At 36.1% G+C, this 20,918-nt stretch overlaps 1 protein-coding gene across 4 annotated transcripts in view; it reads left to right on the top strand.

Annotated features, from left to right (window-relative positions):
- ATP8A2 (ATPase phospholipid transporting 8A2) overlaps window positions 1–20,918 on the top strand; it is a 347,289-nt gene that overhangs the window by 77,712 nt on the left and 248,659 nt on the right. For all 4 annotated transcript variants that reach the window (XM_039356441.1, XM_039356458.1, XM_039356469.1 and 1 more), the window contains exons 11-21: window positions 46–211; window positions 5,841–5,968; window positions 6,678–6,755; window positions 7,865–7,953; window positions 9,232–9,276; window positions 9,862–9,937; window positions 11,284–11,389; window positions 12,744–12,826; window positions 13,842–13,891; window positions 16,557–16,626; window positions 18,463–18,547. In XM_039356441.1, the coding sequence (XP_039212375.1) occupies window positions 46–211; window positions 5,841–5,968; window positions 6,678–6,755; window positions 7,865–7,953; window positions 9,232–9,276; window positions 9,862–9,937; window positions 11,284–11,389; window positions 12,744–12,826; window positions 13,842–13,891; window positions 16,557–16,626; window positions 18,463–18,547 (976 nt within the window). The remainder of the gene's footprint in view (window positions 1–45; window positions 212–5,840; window positions 5,969–6,677; window positions 6,756–7,864; window positions 7,954–9,231; window positions 9,277–9,861; window positions 9,938–11,283; window positions 11,390–12,743; window positions 12,827–13,841; window positions 13,892–16,556; window positions 16,627–18,462; window positions 18,548–20,918) is intronic.

Genomic DNA, 20,918 nt, shown 5'->3' with positions numbered 1-20,918 from the left:
GTGAGCACAATTAATCATTGCAATTCTGTGGCTGATCCTTTCCAGAATTCAACCAAAGCTCCACTGAAGAGAACAAATGTAGAAAAAGTTACCAATATGCAGATTCTCATTTTGTTTTGCATCCTTCTCATCATGGCTTTAGTGAGTTCTGTGGGTGCCTTACTGTGGAACAGAACACATGGAGAAGTCATTTGGTACTTTGATTCCAATGGTGAGCAAAGACTGGGTGTACATAAATATGCTCTTATCTTGAAACCAAAAACATCATTTTCAGCTTAAGAAAGTGACGATTCTTCAGATTGATGCACCTACAAAAAGCACCTGAAGTTTAGTGCAAACCAGCTGCCTTACTTTCCCAAACATGTAAATGGTAAACATGATCTGAATCTCCAAAACCCTATTCATTTACAATTTGGTGTATTGCATCTCTCTTATTGTTCTGTGTTTTAGCCTGAAAGAACTAGCTATGGATTTGTGCCAAAGAAAAACACTTGCACTCATTGTGTTGGTTGTCTAATTTGATCAGAGTGTAAAGTTACATGTGCAGTCAGAGCAGAGTTGAGTTTGATTTCCTTTTGGCATAATACTGCTTTATCTTCTCATATGAAATGTAGTAGGGATATTGCATAGAAGAAGCCTGAAACATGATAGCCCTTACTTGATTTAAGAAAAAATAGAAAAGAATGAGAGGGTACATAGCTTCAGCCAGCATAGAAGCAGTTTTCCAGTTTCAATTAGTTGGAAAGAAGGAGAGAGAATCTCATTAACAAAATAAAACAGAGGCCCCGGTTGGTATTTTTAATGCTTTCAGAAAATGTCTACCATGTGAGAAGCAACTGTCCTGTTTTCAAAATGGCTGTCAGAAAGGTGTGGCTTTCATGAAGGTGTGCACAGTACTAATAGACTGTCTCAACCAGGGCAGTCTATATGTGTGTGTATAAGTCAATGTTGACTCCTGACAATTGTCTGGACAAGTCCCTATAGTTTTCTTGGAAAGATTTCAGAAGTAGCTTACTATTGCTTCCTTTTTGGGGCTGAGCGAGAACTACTGGTCCAAAATACCCAGTTGCCTTTGTGTTAAGATAGGACTAGAAATCACAGTCTCCCAGTTTCTAGCCTGTTGCCTTAATCATCACACCAAGCTGGCTCTCAGTGGATATGAACTTGTCATAAAACAGTTTCCAAAACAGACAGACTATAATGAAGTTGTACCCTGCCACATATTCGTGTTTTCTCCTCCTCACTGATTACCAACCCCTAGAAAACTTGCTTCCTTTTCCTTGATAGGAGGAACTTACTTACATGCTCCCCAAGTATATGACTGCAGTCATTCATCTTTTTTATGAGAATGTTGATTGGACCTATGTGGGCTTCAAGGGCAGTTTTGGAAATAAAAATTCTGAAAGCTTATGCTTTATTTTGCAGCATGCCAGCTTTCTTATGGGTGAGAAGCTGGGATGTACTGTACATTAAGATACTAAACAAATAATATGCCATAAAGACATTTAAAAAGTCAGGATGGATGGGTGAGTGGTATTTTGAGCTGATCCTTATTCAGGGAATGCAAATAACTACTCTGTGAGTTCAGTAAGTAGGTAGCTAAGATTATTTATTTAAAACATTTGTATGGCTGTCTATCTTAAGTTACCGTGGGTCCTTACAAAACCCATGAAATCAACAAATAAATAATAAAACAATAAACTATACAACTATAGAGGTCAGTTTCACTTAAAAGATTAGTGTATCTTCCACTATATTTCCTTAGCAAATGTTTTCTTGATGTCTATTAGAAATGTGTGGAGAATTTCAATATGTGAAGAGGATCACATGGTAAAATCCATTTTTAGAGCATTTAGTCTTTGTTTAGTTCTTTCGAATTTTAATTATTTTTATATTTATTTATATGTATTATCATTTTATAAGCTGCCCAAAGTTGCTTCAGTAATGAGATGGGTGACATATACGTTTGATAAATAAATTCCACATTGTTTTTGTATAGACAGAAATCACCTCCCAAAGGCAATTAAATGGACAATGATAAAGAAGAAGGTGCCTGAATTTCACAAATGCTGCAAAGTGGGCTAAAATGCACAAACAATGAAGCCTATAAGCCAGGGATAGCAAACTGTGACCTCCGGGCTGGAGGTGGGCCATGCCCACCTCGGCTCTGCAAAGGCAAAAAATGTCACGATACATCATGATATGTCACATGACGTGATCAAGTTTGACACCCGTGCTATAAGCTATGCATTCAAACAGTATAGAATTTATTTCATTTATTTGACTTAGGTATAGTCAACTCTGAGTGGCTTGCAGCATGAAAAACAAAACAATATGCAGATAATAACACATAATAAAAATAAGCGAGATTCCATCCACAAAAAAACCATAGTTGATGGTTATGCAAGTCAGCCTTTCAAGTTTAGCTTTTGTTCAAAAAAAGTATTGTGATTATTTACTTTAGATCACACAGGAAGCCAGAATTAGCAGCAGCAGACTGAGAGGAATACCTTTCCTTTTGGCATTATTGAAATTTACTTCTGTGAGAAAGGGATCTAGCCTCATCAGTTACTATTAGCCACTCAGCAGCATTGCTGAGGTGGCTGCCCATGAAAACTGTCTATGAATTCTGATCAATGCAAAATGTCTAATGATTTGCTGTCTAATGATTATATCAATACAGCTGGAAAAAAATGACTGTCCCTTGTTTTTCAGGCTTAATTTAAGGTATTAATCTTAAGCGTTAAAGCCACAGCGGCTTTGGCCTGCCATTTGAGCATCCACCATTTCCATTCCATGGTCATGAAGAATGGGAAGAGAGGCCCCTTTCAAGATGCTCCTGCTTGTTGGATATGGGGGAGGGGAGGGAAGGATTTTTTTTTTCTGTGTGAAGCACAGGAAAAGCATATGTGAAGCACAGGAAAAGCATTTGTCTGTCTTTAGTCTGGATGATAACAAGCAGCTCTGTTTTAGTTGGCTTTCTGAATTGTTTTAACACTCATTTTCCTTTTTTATTGTTTACATTCTTTTTCATGATTTTATTCTCTGTTTCAATGTTTTGTTGAAACGTTGGAGCCATTGACTGCCTTTTCAAGGGAAAGAAGTGGATACAAACCCAGTTTAAATAAGTTATTCAGAGTAGTCTATGGACTTTCACAGTACCTCCACCCTTGTCTATCTCTTGCTATTGACAAAGGGGCAATATATCTTCTCTCCTTTCCCTCAGTGATTTCTTGGCTTTCTATCCTGGTCTTTGGCCAGCTTCCCTCAGATTTAACACAAAGGAGTTAGCAGGGTCTTAAATGCCAATATGTGGACAAAAAATCCACACAAAATGATTTGCAGCTCTTCCCGATTATATTTCATGGTGAGACTGAATAGCGTATGGTAAGCTTTTGTGATGCAGACAATAGCAATAAATGAATACCTTTTCTGTAATGAGACAAAATGTCTTACTGGTTGTGATAGGTTCTGTTCATTGTATGCTCTGCTTGTCATCTCTTGTTTCAGGTCAGTCACTCTTTGTCTGGATGCAATCACTTTAGGAAAAAAAGACAGTGGGTCTCATCAGCTATAGAGCTGCTGCTAGCTGGGCTAGCTTCAATAGGTGTAATATTCATAACATAACATCATAACAGGGACTAGGTGCTCTTTTTTTTCTGGGTAAGAAAACATCTACCAAAATTAGACCAAAGGGGGAACAAAAAAAAAAAAAAAAAAAAAGAGGAGAGGGGAGTTAAGGGCAATACATTTCTTAAATATAGAAGATAGATGGATTTAAAGGAGGCAGACAAGCAACTTCATGAAAAGAGATCAAAGAAAATCAAACTGCCATATTTGCTTTGCAACGATACATGCAGGACCAAAGTGATAAATCTGGTAACATCTGCATTTCCCACCTGCAGTTCATCTAACCAAAATCCAGCTAGTCTTAATGTTGTGCTTAATGAAAGAACCTTACTGTATATTATATCCTTTAACTGAAATTCACTCCCCCAACACAGCTTCTCAGCATCTGATATTGGTTACTTCTGATTGTGAAGGAAACTTAGGCCACGGTGGCTAATAGTAATCTGAGCCTCAGTACATTGGTTTAAACTCCTTTTAAATTGGCATCCCATTGTGAATTCTGCAATGTAACTGTGTTGTGTGAAAAAGTTATTTCATTTGCCTTAAATCTGTCACACCTTCTGGGTATATGGGGGGGCAAAGCTTTGCCTATTAGTTTTGTGCCAGTTATAAACCTATAGATATCATCATTTTTTGTGCTAAGAACATTGAGCTACAAGCATACTTCACAGTTCTTGGGCTACAGCTAAAGTCTCTGCATCTTTCCATAAACCTATATACTTCTTTTTTATTTGGAATTAGACAAATTATCCTCCCCAGCTTCTCTCCTTGTTCCATGTCCTACATTTTCTCACTCTGGATAGTAAAATTAAACCACCTTAAAAAGGCATTTTGTGAGTTGGAAAAGACTGAACAACCCACAAAATTCCTCAGATTGTGTCATCATCTGCAGATAACCACAGATGGCCAAGCTTCATAAAACAGTCTAGTGGCCTGCATGTAATTTTTCAACCTTTTGCATGGAGCAGAATAACAGTTGGAAGGGACCTTGGGGGTCTTCTAGTCCAACCCCCTGCTCAAGCAGGAGACCGGATATCATTTCAGACAAATGTTTTTTTGAAGCTTTTGAAGCTGCAAGCATTTGTGCTGAATGCTGAAAATATCTGGAGAGACTGGTATTGTTTGAGTGCCATTGGTAGTGGTGAAGGATCTTCTATATGTTCACTGAATAATTTTGATTGGAGTGATATTGGTTTATCTTTTGAGTGAAAAATAGTTATAAGGGTGGGTACCTTTTTTTTTAAACAAAGAAAATTGTTTCAAGGCATCCTTTATGTGAAGAACCATTTGCCCTGTGTTTGGTTCAAAATGGGAAAACAACACAAGCTTTATAATTCTCCATCAGTACCTGGGCAACTGACTGAGTAGTAGAGGCTTTCCTTACTATTCAGATTACAATAATTCTTTCCAAATACAGTATGCATTGATAATATTTTATTTCACTTTTCTACTTAAAAGCACCCAAAGCATCAACTTACATATAAAAGCACCCAAGCATATTATGTCCCTTTGAGTGTGTAATTGGCCACCTTAAAAGAATGGATTAGCATTTCAAAATACTCTCATCATTCTTCCCCTTTCAAATCTCTACACATAGTAGTGTTTGTTGGTTAATATAACTTCCTAATGTTGGTACAAACTCTAATTTTTACAGTGCCACTGTTCTCTCTGAGCTTAATTTTGGTTTTCTCTGTTCCCCTCCCCCAAATACCTTTGGACCTGTTTTCAAAGTATTTTAGAAGTCCACTGCCTTATATTGTGTCAACATGAACACAATTGAATCTCAGGATAAATTGAATCAGAAATGAGATATACACTCCAAATTGTCCCATTTTAGTTGTCATCTTGGTTTATTTGGTATTTCAAGTAATTGATAGGATGTTCAGTTCAGCCCTGATTGCAATATGCAAATATTAGACACAAGTATTTTACTGATTTTGGATCTTAGCAGCCATGTATTAAAAAGCTTAACATGAAATTGTTAAACCATATTCATAATGCAAGGTCAATAGTGAAAGCTTTGTCATTTCAGAAATCTTGTTTCTTAATGTTATTATTTTTTTTTACATGAATTGATAGCAATTTCCCAATCTGTGTGTTCCACTTCTTTGGGAATTACACAATCATATGTTGAACTTGATCAGGTGTGTAGTCAATGTATCTTCTCTTTCTCTAACTCTTTCCTCTGCCTGTGCTGTTTTGGCCCACAGAAGTCCTATCCACCAATTTTGGATATAATCTGCTCACCTTTATAATCTTGTACAACAACCTCATTCCCATCAGTCTACTGGTGACTCTGGAAGTTGTGAAGTTTACTCAGGCTCTTTTTATAAATTGGGTATGTACAATTAGATGCAATTTAATTTAACAGCATAACAATGAGAGACGAATTTTAGGTTATTAGGCTTTTAATAGTAGTAAAATCTGTAAAAATATGGCACTTATATCTCCCTATCCATTGTAATTCTTCAATTGCAAGGAGAGCCTGAAGTAGGATTTTTTATGTGTAAAAATAAGTACAGTTTTCAGGGTTAATAATGAAGCTCCTCATATGCAAAATAAATTACAGATTTCTGGGGCAGGTAACTTTCTGTCTCTCCTGATAATTATAATTTACTGGACCAGGTTGCAACTGGTTAAAATACGCCGAAATTACACATAGGTGATTCCAATATTGGTTGAAATAACCAAGCAATAATAGTTATTTACATGTTGTGTAAAAATCAAATGTGTCATTTGACCCATCACACTTTGTAGTTCAGTTTGGTGTCGGGAAGTAATGTCTTGGTTTCAGGAATCTTGATTGAAAGAGATTTCAGTGTTTTCTACTTTCTAATCAAAAATACGCTGAGTACCAGCTGTACCTTCTTGGTATTCCCTTTGTTCACTTACTGTATTTTTGTACCAATTATTCTCTTTTGCTTTTTTGTTCACTCTTTTTTCTTCTAAAATGACTAAGTTTAAAAATAATAAAAACTAGTACATATAAACAGAACAATATAAAACTAGCATACAATGAATAAGGGTTTTTTTTTGCTTGTTTTCAGGACATAGATATGTATTATACTGAAAATGATACACCTGCAATGGCCAGAACTTCAAATCTTAATGAGGAACTTGGCCAGGTAAGGATATGGGATGGCATCATAACAAAAAGAGACTGTCATTCCATATATTAAATCTGTGAATCAGTTTGAGATGAATTTGCAGGCATCTGATTTTTAATGGCAATCTGTAAGATGATCCAGCCACAACCTATAATCAAGAGTGGGAAAATCTGTGGTTCTCCAATTCCCATTGGACTAAATTTTTCATTAATTCATTTTATTGGGCCATGCCAGTTATGTGGTTAAGCTATACGTAGTACCCCTCATCACATATTTTGGTAGACGCTCAGCTAATGAGAACTGGATTTGTTTTCAGGTAGCTTAGTAAATTAGTGAAATTACTGACTATAAGAATGTTAATTGGATTTAAGTCTACTTAAGATTCTTTATACAGGAAACTTACTACTAATTTGAATAAGACCTACTCATTCATGTGGCATTTTCAGGGAATCTATTTTATATGATTTCTTATACCTGTTATTTTAATTCATTTCACAAAAATAATATATTTACGTTTTATTTTTATCTTCAAAATTCAAGTTTGTGAACATAGAAAGACAAAAACAGACTGAATAATTGATTCAGCTTTAATTCTCACAGAATTCCTGTGAGACAAAAACTTCTGGAGGTTCAATTTAAAACCTGGGCCTTTCTTGATTCTCATTCAGTAACCTAACAAGAGAGTCTTTGTTCTTATCCGTTAGACCGTATATTTAGTTCAAAATCTGGTGCTGTACAGTTGTATACTGAGCTCTTGGCTAAGATAAATTGCTGTACATTTTGCAATAGATTGCTTAAGTGCACATTTAGTTGAAGAACTAGTCACTAAGGCTTTCCCAATGTGTATTTGGAATGTATTGATATGTATTGATAGACATTTCCCAGGATCAGCCAATCTGGCAGGGAATTATGGAATTTGGATACTTGACAGATCGGAAACACCTGTTTGGGAAAGAGTGTGTTAAACAGTACTTAAATGAATCAGGCCTCATTGTATGTTTGTCCATTTATCTCAGGGCTCCAGTGAACACTTTGAGAATACACTTTAGAACTGCTTTAATTTCCAGTATTTTCAAAGATTCTCTATTTTGTTTTATTCATAATAGTATATATCATTTCTCTCCTAGGTTAAATATCTGTTCTCTGATAAAACAGGCACCTTAACATGCAATATTATGAATTTTAAGAAATGTAGTATTGCTGGAGTAACATATGGGTATGTACCATTTGTAAGCTTAAGGAGTCATTTTTATTATATTGATATTATCTTACATTGCTTGTGTAACTCTATAATTTTCTAATGGTTTTAATTTTACTTACAACATTGTTAATTTTGGAAATAAAAGACCAACAATTTCATAGTTTAAAGTAGCAAAATCTACCCACCCCCAGCAAAGAACAATAAGATGGACGCAAACTGAAGTAGCTCACCATTTGTTAAAATTAGGATGTCTAATTGCCTCAGAGGTTCCAAAATTGTCAACCTGGATGTATTATTAGATGGAGATACAAACATAGAATACAGTTTGAAGCAATATAATGTAAATAAATTTTGATGGCATAGGATTGTTTTTCTTTTGTTAGATGTGCAAAGATAGGCAACAGAGACTATTTTGATCATGTTAATACAATAGGTTAACACCTGCCTTCATGGTTTTCTAAATTAATCAGTTTGAGTCCACATGATATGCAAAACTAAAATGTACCACTAGGTTTGTATGCATACTGTGACACTGCATAGTCATAGGGTCATGTTTTTAGCTAATGTATTGTGCACCAGGTAGAGAGTTGATGTTACTCCTGCATTTTCAGAATCTTAACTCCCCTCAATTCTCCTGGATGTATTTTAAGTAGTCCTTAAGCTACAGCGAATGTTTAGTGAACATTCAAAATCACAAGGGTGCTTGAAAAAAGTGACCTCCAACTGGTCCTTGCACTTTTGACCATCACAGTATTCCCCGGGAACCTTTAATGACGGTTTGGGCACTTGGTAATTTAACATCACTCATGCATGATGGTTGCAGTATCCCATGGTCACATGTTCACCATTTGCAATGCCCTAGCCAGCTTCCAACAAGCAAAATTAATGGAAGTCACAAGTCATGGTTACATGATATCTTGCTTAATGACCACCATGATTCACTTAATGACCCATCAGGTGGGATGCCTAATTTAATGATCACATTGCTTAATGATGAATTTCCCAATCTTTATTGTGGTCATAGTCACAACTAACTATGTTGTGGCTGCAATTCTGAGCAGACATTTTGGGAAAGAAGTCCTATTAAATGTAGCCAGTAAGCACAGAATTGTAACATTAGTCCAATTTCTAGGCAGCAGGAAAGATTTAATTCTATATAGAATGTTGAATGCAGTCCCCACAATTGATTCACTTGCATTTGCATGGAAGAGGCATCTTTGGAGAGTGATTATAATTGTCTTATAATCAGGATAGACATACCATCAATTGTATTTCATTTTTTTTCCTGTTTAGTCACTTCCCAGAACTGGCAAGAGAATGTTCATCAGAAGATTTCAGGTAAATAAATATTTGGTACTAGTAAAGTGTAATTGTTTAACTGTAGGCCTGTAGGATGGCTCAGGATTAGGCACTTTGGGGAGACGTACTGCTCTTGGGGGCTTTGGGAGGTTGAACAATAGGAAAACATACCGCACATACAGGAGGAGCCTTGGAGAAAAAAAGAGGACTTGTATTCTTTTATGACATCCTCTCCTGGCTGAAGGACTTCTGACGTGTTAAATTCAATTCTCAGAATCCCCCATCCTGGCTAAGAGAGTAAGTTGGGTGGCCGTATAAATTTTCTTAATAAAATGAATAAAATAAAATAGAGGTTTGAGTTCATCCTAACTGGAAAGCAGTAGATAAATAAAGAAATATACGCAATGAAACATGCCGTGGAGTGAAATAGGATATAACTCTGAAAACAAAAGACTCTGTCACTAGGAAAGCTTGATTGTCATTGGAAATACTCTTCTGATAAAAAGCAGATAAATGTATCTAGTATTTGATTATTAGACTGATCATTTACAATGCCATAATATATGTATTTAATAGAAATGCACCTATTCAGCAATCTTATCACTTTTTTAATTATATTCTTAGCCAGCTTCCACCTCCTACTAGTGAATCTTGTGAATTTGATGATCCAAGGCTACTGCAGAACATAGAGACTGATCATGTAAGGCCTTTCTTCAGAATTTTTGCATGAATTATTGCTAAAATCTTTATTGCAGTCATTGACCCATTCATAAAACATTTGGATATGAATTATTCATTTGTGGCCTCAATATTCTTCCTCTATGATCTAGATCACATCACACATCATATCCCATGGTTCCCCCTAGTGTGATATATACTAACTAGAATCATGGATTAACTTATGGTTAATCAAAAGTACTTTTATCACAACTACAGTTTTAGTCAACAATAGCTCAGTTTACCTTGGCGGTGGCCTTTGTGTCTTCTACGTTGAAGTAATGCTATTAGCTTCTCCTTCTGGTCTCCAGACCTAGAAACAAGAATCAGAATGGCTACAAATGGTGCTTCTCTGGCTGCAGTAATGGTGTTTTTCAATGCTCCTTTGTTTTCACTTTCCTAAGTGTGCAGGGAAATGAAATTAAAAAAATCAAGAGAGTGGGGAAAGGTTCAGATGGAAATATGACGGGGATTCTGGCTGATAGAGATGGTGACCAGAAAGTGATTTGCTATATAATCTGATGCCCTCTCTGGGTGTAAGTACTCTAGCTATGATTTGCCTTAAGCCAGGCTTAGTGTCTTGTACTAAATGTGCTTATTGGGTAGCTTAGAGAGAAACCATGTGACCCATCCCTTTTTGGGGATTATTTCCATATGAGTGAATCTTCCATCCATCCCTCTTTCCATGGCTGGTATTTACAGATAACTCTGAGATAATGGCTTAAACCATTTGGTTTTATATTCAGCAGTAAAATAAATATAGCATCACTGCTGATTGTCCATCAAAGAGTGAATAGCAGCTTTGTAGAAGAGCTGATGTGATAAAATTGTCCTCATTGTTCTCAGAAAATTGGATGATGGAATCTATTGTAAATTGTGAACATAGACAAAAACAAACTAAATAATTGATTTAACTGTAATGCAGGAAAATTATGGGATGTCTCTCCAGGCCCGGCTTTGCTGGGAAAAGTAGATTGCTTTGTGTTAGCAGACCAAGCTTGTGCTGAGGACATGTATCAGGAGGATAGGTGATATTCTTGTCTTACGAACAATGAAGGCAAGGCAAGACAAGAAACAAAGAGGACGATTGATCTCACCTGGCAAAGCTCTTCTTATCTTCTTACCTTAGATAATTACATTATACAGTTTATTGGTTTTTACTTGGCTGAAATCCAATAAGCTATATAACATAATTATCATTTTGAAAAATAACAGAGGTGAAGTAGCATCCAGCCACTTTATTTGCTCTCTGTCTCTAACAGCAAATTGAAGTTTTTTCACAGTGTCACAGGTCACATTCATTCGACTAACATGGCCCTTGCATTTCAGCCCACATCTATGCACATCAAAGAATTCCTCACTTTGCTGGCTGTGTGTCACACTGTCGTTCCAGAAAGACACGAAAACACAATCATTTACCAGGCCTCCTCTCCAGGTTAGTTGCTGACTCTTTTGTTGAAACAAAGAGCCATTGAAAAGGGACTGAGGAAATCTAGGGCACAAGACAGATTGTGTTGAATTTATATTTACTGTACCCACATTCATGCATATATTTTCTAGAGCAGGAGTATCCAACCTTGGCAATTTTAAGATTTGTGGACTTCAATTCTCAAAATTCCTCAGCCAGCATGGGCAGGCAATTCTGAGAGTTGCCATCCACAAGTCTTAAAGTTGCCAAGAGTTATGATTTAGAGTTATTAGAATGGAGACCAGGAACTTCCTGCAGTCTAATATTAGGAATAAGAACATTGTGGTCAATGCAGGTAGAGATTAACATGATATTCTTTATAGCTAAAGCTGCAGGCCTATGTTTGCTTTCCTGGACATTGTTCAGTTCTGTGGCAACATGAGAATTACACAGGAGGCAAGACAAGTACACTGAAAAATAGGCCTGAGAAATAGATAGTTCCAAGTGACTCCTTCTATTGAACTTGGTCCTCCACCCCCCAAAAGAAACTACACTAATTTTTGTCTGGAGAGATTTCACATTTGCTGGAAAGAGGTAGATGATGATGATGATGGTGATGGTGGTGGTGGTGGTGGTGGTGGTGATTTTTATCTTTCTGTTTGGAATTGGCTGAGAAAGGTCACCTGAGTTTTTTTCTTCTTCTTAGCTTTACCTCCTTGTCCCAATATTACCTCTAAAATATTCTAAAGCAATATGATATTAGGATTGTATTTAACTGATGTTGAAAGAATTCATTTTTTATTTGATAGTTTTGGGCTATTTTAATGTATTGTCTATTTTGCTCAGAGTTGCTAAGAGTGATGATTGGGGCAGTACAGAAATGTTTTTAAAAATAAATAAATCAAGTAGACTGTACATTGGAGTATTTCCACCATTTCTGAAACAAAGGACTTAACGGTATTACCTAGTTTGATTTTGAAATCTCAGATTTCTGCCAAACTGTGAAGGTAGAGGGTCTTCTGGGGCTCATTGTCTGAACCTTAGGTTGTGTCAGTGCTGTCTCCTCTGTCTGCAAACATCCTGACTGTGGGACTTCCTGAAGGATTCCCAAGTCTCCTGTCACTTGATGAAAAATGAAAGGACTACCTATAGCAGACACGATGACAGCAAGGAACTCATGCTGCCTTTTAAAGAAGGTTCCTAACATTACTGACCGATTTCTGTTGAAGAACTTCTGATCCGAGTGGGCTCCTGAGAAATTTGGAGATCTTCTGCAGCCATTTGGGGAATTGAGGGATGTTTTCATAAAGGCACATCTGCATTGTCTTTTTATTGTTTATTTTTAAAAAAAATTGTAATGGGAAACTTTTTTTCTCCTCAGATGAAGGAGCTTTAGTCAAAGGAGCAAAAAAACTTGGCTATGTTTTCACTGGGAGGACACCACGTTCTGTTATCATTGATGCGGTAAGAGTGTGTGCGAAGGAAGCATTGTGAGATTATTTCCAAATTCTTCTATAAGACTATCCTGGAAATATGGCACAGAAATAGGGCAATCAGGGCAAAATATACCTGACAAGATCCATCTATTTCGGTATTTTTCAACAGTGGCAACTTTAAAAATGTGTGGACTTGGACTTCAACTCCCAGAATTCCTCAGCTGGCTGGGGAATTCTGGAGAAATTCTGGGAACTAGAGTCCACACATCTTAAAGTTGCCAGAGTTGAGAAACACTGATCTAAGTGATTAATTAGCAAAGTAATCCTACTCTTAGTCAGAATGGAAAACTCTTTTTAACCCTGCCAGTTGTAGGGTGAGAAGATGAAATAATAAAATCTTACCAAATGGTGCTTCTGGCATGCTTGGCTAAAAGAGTGAAGAATTTACGTCCATGTTTCTTGAGCATTTCTTTCAAATGTCATATTGATTAATTTTGAGAAGGCCAAGTGTATACATGAATATCCTGCCTTGGATTGTATTGTAATCTCTCCAATAGTAGCCTCTCAGGTTCTCATAAAATCCAAAAGAAAAGTATCTTGAGGGAATTCTGTTTTCTCTTCGGCTTTTGGGCAGCCAGAGAGGATTAAACATAAAACAGTGCCAACCAGGGCCATCCTGAGCCACCATTGACAATAAAGACAGCTCAAAAACACAACCAAGAGAAAAGTGAAAGAAACTTTTAGATGCACTGAGAAAAAGTTAGACAATCATTACCTTCTTTATGTGGGAACAAAACTTTTAAGGAATTTTAAGGAATTTTCAATACAGCATTTTTAATTCTGGCATGGCAACATGTTGAGTTACAGAAAATATTCCTTTTGGCATGTTCTTAAGAATATAAGTACATGGTTATGCCCAGCAGAGGGACCTATTTCCACATTTTTTTGATATGGATGTTTGAAAACAATGCTTTCGTTGCAGTTCTTCGTGTATTTTTAGTTTTTCTTTTACTAAAGTGTATCTTATTCTGTTATGATCCCAGCTAGGAAAAGAAGAGACATTTGAGATCCTTAATGTGTTGGAATTTTCAAGGTAATTGGTTTTTAATAGCAATTACAAGAAATACAAGGAGGGAAACAGTTAGGAATGTCCTGTAATTAAAATAAATTTTCTTTGTTTCATTTCTTTCATTTATTGACTTTATATTTCACTGGAATTGTCGTTGGTCTGAAATCTTTTAAGGGCTGCAATATAAGCTGATCTGACTGGGAGAGGTTTCAGGGGATTGGATCCTACTTGACCTCCATAAATGGGCTATTTACCTTTCATAGGCAGAACTGAGAACTAATAGATGATCTTTTTCTTATCTGCAGATTGACTTATCTGTGAGCATATTTAGCAATACTTTTAAAAAATATAATATCCATATTTTATGTATAAACAAATAATACTTGCACATAAGCCCTTCCGTGGATAAGCCAGCTGTCAATTTTTAACCAAAATATCATGAAAAATGCAGGTTGGCTTACCCACAGGTGGCTTGTTTTTCATGGTATTTTGGTTAAAAATTTGAGGGTTGGCTTATATGCCAGTATATGTGGTATTTTCTTACTGCAAATAACCGGTCTGTCAGTCTCACTGAACCTCACTTGGACAATTTCAGAACAAATTAATAGCACAGAAACAATTTTCTCTCTCCCTTCTTCCAATATTACTCACTTTTTAAAGAATAGTTATAGATGATAAATACAGTGGCTAGAAATATAGTTCTAGGCTATTCCTGATTTTTTTTTTTAGTAATTCTGATTTTTACAGCAATTAGAGACAGATGTTCCATACAAGGCAAAAATCTTGTTCTGTTCCCCCTGCCAATTGGGTAAAACTAAATATTGACCTACATTTCACGTTGGAAATTCTGTGACTAATCTTTTCCCTTCTTTCTTTCTCAAAAGAGGGAAAAGAAAAAGGAGATGGACAAATGGAAAAAGGTTGATAATGTGATTGAGGCAGTATCACAAACCTTTGAAAACATTTCTCTTTCACTTTTCACTGTATTAGTCTTGGGAAGCAGGGCAGAAATATCCAATACTGTAAATCATAAACTTCAGCATCACTGGCCATTTAGCCTTATAGTTCATTGCTGTCAAACCTGACTAGCTGCACTGCAACTTGAGTTACATGGTTTTGAATTAAATAGTAATGTCCACAAAAGGAATAACATTGTAAAAACACTGTGTCAGGACAGCTGCTGAAAATATGGCATACAACTGAGCTGAAATGACAATATCTTTTGAAGATTATAGGAACAATGAAATTCCCTTTTTATGTACTAAAATGTTAATCGTATGCTAAGTGGTTATTTACTCAATCGTAATTGGTTAGTTGTACATGACATGCTAAACGTAGTTCACACATCCCACTGTTGTACAATAATTGTATAACATCCCATTGTTATACCATTCAAAAATATGGGTTTTCTTTCTTTCTGATTCTGGATACAGTTTTTGCCTGTATAAAAATAGAGATTTTTTTTATTTAGTTTTCAGTTGTTATTTCCTTTCTTCAAATCTCACTTCCAAAAGTTGCAGTATGTATGCTGTGGTTTAATTTAAAAAATACATTCCTAAAACTAGATACAGGAACTGTTTACATTGCATTTAAGCTAATTGCAATTAAGCTTTAAACACACACACAAACAGACACACACAACATATACACACATACACAATGTTATGCTATACTGTGCTGTGGTATATTCTGCTATTCTATATATCTAAGAGCAAGTTTGGTGTAGTTGTTAAGGTGCATCAGGTTAGAAACTGGCAGACCATGAGTTCTAATTCCGCCTTAAGCACAAAGCCAGCTGGGTGACCTTGGATCAGTCATTCACTCTAAACCCTAGAAAGAAGGCAATGGCAAACCACTTCTGAAAAACCCTGCTAAGAAACCTGCCAAGACGTGTCCAAGATTAAATCAAAGGTCCCAATCAGTCAATCAATCAATCAGTCAATCAATCTGTACATTCAGGCTGACATCACAGATAATATATGGTCTTGGTTTTTTTTTTAAATAAATCAGAGTTGGCTAGGTACATACATACTAAGTCATAAACTATGGTGTATAAATTATAACATGTTATGGAATGTGTGGATGACTTTGGGGGATGAGGGAAGGAGATGTTGTCTAGGATATGATCAGACAAGAGAAGAAGGAGCCTCCAGTGGCTTAATTTTCAGAAAGAGAGAGAGAGACAGAGAGAGAGAGAATCTGACAGTTAAAAATGGCAGTGGAAAGTTTCTACCTTCAGACTTTCAAGATTCTGTTAATCTAGCCATACAATAATACTTGTATTAGCTTATCTGCCTCATTCTCTGTCTGGATTGGGAGGGCCAACACAAAAACTGGCTTTACACAACAGACTAAGCCATTATTAAACAAAGTAAATCATAATTTGGTACACTATGTGAAGCTAGTCATTAGGCCAACCTTCCTCAACATATTTTATAGATACATTGGGACTATTACAACTTTGGAATTTCCTAACCTATTTTACTGCTTCTTGGTGACATTATTAATTAATCCTTATTCAAATCTCAGACCTATTTAACTAAATTACTGTCAATTTGTGTTTATGAAATACAAGCAAAATTATTCCATAAATATCTTCCACTAAGTAGCTTAGTTGCTACTTTAATAAATATTAGCAGCAACAGCAACGACTTCTAAAAATCACAATGAATGTTTGTCCTATTCTCAGTAATCGAAAGAGAATGTCTGTAATCGTTCGGACTCCAGAAGGTCATCTACGTTTGTATTGTAAAGGAGCTGTAAGTATCTCCTGCCTATTCACAAAACAATAGTGTGATGGTAACCCATACACTTTGGCATGTGTAAATATTAATGACAACAGTACTTGTACCGATACTGAAAATTGTGCATTCCTTATGTCTCAAAAATTTCAGTAGCCATATAGTGTGGAAGTTTGGGATGTTGGAACCAAAATATCTGGAAAGAAGTAACTGGGAAAAATGGCTTAAGTCAATGGTTCTCAACCTTTTCTTCACCACGGACCCTCTTTAAATACCTTTTTTGGCCATGGACCATCAAGACTTAATTCGGATTTAAATCACAAATCCTTTCTTGGAGGCTTCGCGGACTCCCTTTGATAACATCGCAGCCCCCAGAGGTCTGTGGACCACATGTTGAGAACCCCTGGCTTAAGTAGTGTCAGTTAATGATTTGGAAAAACACTGTACAAGTAATCCATAACTTACAATTGTAGTAGTAGTAGTAGTAATAGTAGTAGTAATAGTAGTAGTAAAAGTAATAATAATAGAGTTGGAAGGGACCTTGGAGGTCTTCTAGTCTAACCCCCTGCTCAGGCAGGAAACCCTGGCCTATATCATTTCAGACAAATGGTTGCCCAGTCTAATGACTGTTTGAAGTTACAACGGCACTGAAAAAAGTGACTTATGACTGTTTTTCACACTTACAACCATTGCTGAATCCTCATGGTCACGAGATCAAAATTCAGACGCTTGGCAATTGACTCATATTTATGACAGTTGCAGTATCCTGGGATCATGTGATCATCTTTTGTGATCTTCTGACAAGCAAAGTCAATGGGGAAGCCAGATTCACATAACAACCATGTTACTAAGTTAACACCTGCAATGATTCTCTGAAGAACTGTGACAAGAAAGGTCATAAAATGGGGCAAAACTCATTTAACAAATGTCTCACTTAACAACAGAATTTTTGGGCTCAATTGTCATAAGTCCAGGACTACCTGTATTATATCTCCACTCCTGTAGACTGGACAATGTATTCATAATTTATTACTATCCATAAGAGCTACTTCTTTACAATGAAGAATAATTTTCATATTTTTTGACATTTTAAAAATCTGAACCACCTTTGCTGTCATGGATAATGTCAGACTTTCATTGGACCTGGTGGTAAATTGTGACTCTCCAGAAACCTCAACTTTGCAGCCAGATAATAACCAGCAGAAGAAGCTTCACAGCTTCATCATGGCTAGATAAATTGTTTTGTTGCATATAAGAAAAAAAAAACCTCATAGCCTACTTCACAGCAGAGGTCTCAAATCTTACATTAATATGTCAGCTCATGTTTTAAATCTTAGGCCTTTTTCTTCCTGCCCTTTGAATTAATAGGTTCTTGGTTGTTCTTTTCCTGATCTTAAGAATTAGAGAATTTAAATCCATATTTAGGCAAAAATTGTATTAGGTAAAATATACTCAGTGCTTTTTTTCTAAAAAAAAAAAAAAGGTGCTGGAACTCATACACGTCATACAACCCGCTTTGCCTACTCTATAAGGTTCTATCCAAAAATGGTGCCGGAACTCCGTTCTGAGCTTTCTATGAGAAAAAAAGCCCTGAATATACTGATCTGTGCCTGATTAGTTTTATCCAGTGGTGGGATTCAAATATGTGAACAACTGGTTCTCTGTGTGGATACCGCTTCTGGAAACCTGTTCTGTCTTGGGCAACAAAAAATTAGCTACCGGTTCTGCCAAACTGGTGCGAACTGGCTGAATTCCACCACTGGTTTTATCCCTTATAGATGGACAGAACATATGTCTAAAAAAGGAATGCAGACATCATTATGGAAATTATTTATATACTTTTTTTGTTGACAGGATAATGTCATTTTTGAGAGATTATCCAAAGACTCACAATACATGGATCAAACTCTATGTCATCTTGAATATTTTGCCACAGAAGGTAAATACTTGTTTATTTAATTATTTATTTGGTAGCACTTTAAATATTTGTTTATTGATTTATTATTGCTCTTCTTAAGTATCAAAATGTGTTGTTCTGTAGCTAAACAAATTCTGTTTCAATATATATGAAATGGGAAAGCTTGGGAAATTTCAGAGTTAAGAATAAACATATTTTGTCCAGTCATGCTTTTCTAAAACTGAATATGATATAACTGAGACATCCTTGTTAGAAACACACATTTGTCAAGCTTAGCTTTCTCCATCTTCCATTCATTCATTCATTCAACTTTTGAATCAATTTGACATATTAAACACATACCCTAAATTTATACACATTTATATGCAGGTTTTCTCAATATGCATACTTTTGTGTGCACTTTTCCTAATATTATGCACATTTATATATTTTAATCTGGTTTATATAAATGTGATGTTCATTTTATATTCACAAAATACATATATTGATGTGAACTGTTTCCCTGATATGTCCATATTTAACTAGAGAACTACATTTTAAAATTCTCCCAATTGCAAATATCAAAATATGATTGCCTATCAGTTGGCACATTGATTCAGAAAGTACAAAAGCAAGGAATGGATAGAGACAAGCTAAGTGACCAAGCTCTCTTTCCATCCTTAAGATCATAGCCTTGAACTCATCTATTGTCTTTGCTATTCCAGATTTCATAAAGTTGCAAAATTAGTGTGACAAAAATATAATAGGAAGACAAAGGAAACAAAATGCTGAAGAAAGTTATAGTTACTCATTACATTTGCAGCCCTTTAAAACTAGTGTTTGCCTCTAAGCAAAAGATATCTTGAAATGCAGCTTAGCTCATTCCTACATATATTATTCAAGCCAGCGGTGAAATAAACCTTGTTGAAAATAGACTTTGTCTGGATTGAGACTTCATTTAAAGTGTGAAAAAGAATGGATTATTGGAGGAAAGCAATGCAATAGACATGATATGTCTCAAGCCATTAGGTCTCAGCAGATGCTAATGCTCTTAAACTTTGGGGGCCAGAAAGGCTGAAATTGATAATGAGGCTGATGGATGAAGAAATGGTCCATGTAATACTCATTTTATAAATGTTTAAACACTTTTTTTTAGAACAAACTATATCAGTGCAGCCCATATTTTTCCTAGATTATTTTAAGAGTCAACCTCCGTGGCTATAGCAGTGAGTTTTGTTATCTGGTATCAATCTTTTATATCAATCTGTTATTGATCTGAGTGCTCTCTTATGTAGTAAATGTTTAATGGTGCTGCACTGCAGGAAGAGCCTTGTCTCTCCTTGTGCCTGAAAAAATTATTTTTTCTTTGTTTTAGGAACACTTACATGCTCATAATATATCCTTTCTGTTTAACATGGCAACTTGCCCAATTTTTAATACTTGATGGGCAATAGAAAACAAATAATTACACCAATGTTTGTGAATACTAAGGTGACCAACCGTCCTCCTTTAGGGAGGACAGTCCTCCTTTTGTAAGTTCTGTCCTCTCTCGAAAAGTGTCCTCCTACATGTCCTCCTTTTTGATATTTGAAGACTAAAATCTGTAAATCTCCGTATCCGATCAACGTCGATCCGATCCGTTGCGTGTGATGTGACATATTTGTATTTGACATGACGATTCGTCAAGGCTCAGTACAGTGCGGCGAGACACGATTATGAGACGTACGCGCTCCGCAAAGGAGAATTGTTTTGAGAGAGTGCGCCGTGCTTTGTTTACTTCTTACCGAAACATGACACGGCACACACGCACGCATTAGACTCACTTTTTTTTTCTTCAATTTATTTGTGTCCTCCTTCTCATTGTAAAAAAGTTGGTCACCTTAGTGAATACAGACATTGACCATATAAAAATCATGTTGTCCATATTCCAAAAGGAAGAGGCTGTTCTCCAGATTATTGTGGCTAGTCATTTACTTTGAGATCAAGGCAAATAGCAAGTGATGATTAAAAAAAAAAAATTGAGGGCTAACGCTAACTAGCTAGTGAAACTGGGAAACTATATTTTTATCTCACACCAGGATATTCTGTCTTACAGTTTCATTTTATAATATAGGTAGTCCTTGACATACAACCATTCATTTAGTAACTGTTTTAAGTTACAATGGATTCCCCAACAGCTACTTAGAACCCAGTTTTGAAGTTACAGTGGCTACCTTCCCACGGTCATGTGGCCAAATTTTGAGTGCTTGGCAACCGACCTGCATTTATGGCTTTTTGCAGTGGCCCACAGTGACATGACCACAATTTATAATGGTTTTACCAGAAAGTGGCATTTATTTCCAGTTTCCAGCATTTATTTCCCAAAACCAGCCCCTACAATGGGTTTGCTTAACAACTGTGGCATTCACATTTC

Source organism: Crotalus tigris, unplaced genomic scaffold, assembly GCF_016545835.1.
Source record: "Crotalus tigris isolate CLP2741 ecotype Arizona unplaced genomic scaffold, ASM1654583v1 scf7180000017573.2180621, whole genome shotgun sequence".
Lineage (NCBI taxonomy): Eukaryota > Metazoa > Chordata > Lepidosauria > Squamata > Viperidae > Crotalus > Crotalus tigris.
Note: the sequence above shows the minus strand (reverse complement) of the source record. Positions and strands in the feature narration are given on the sequence as shown.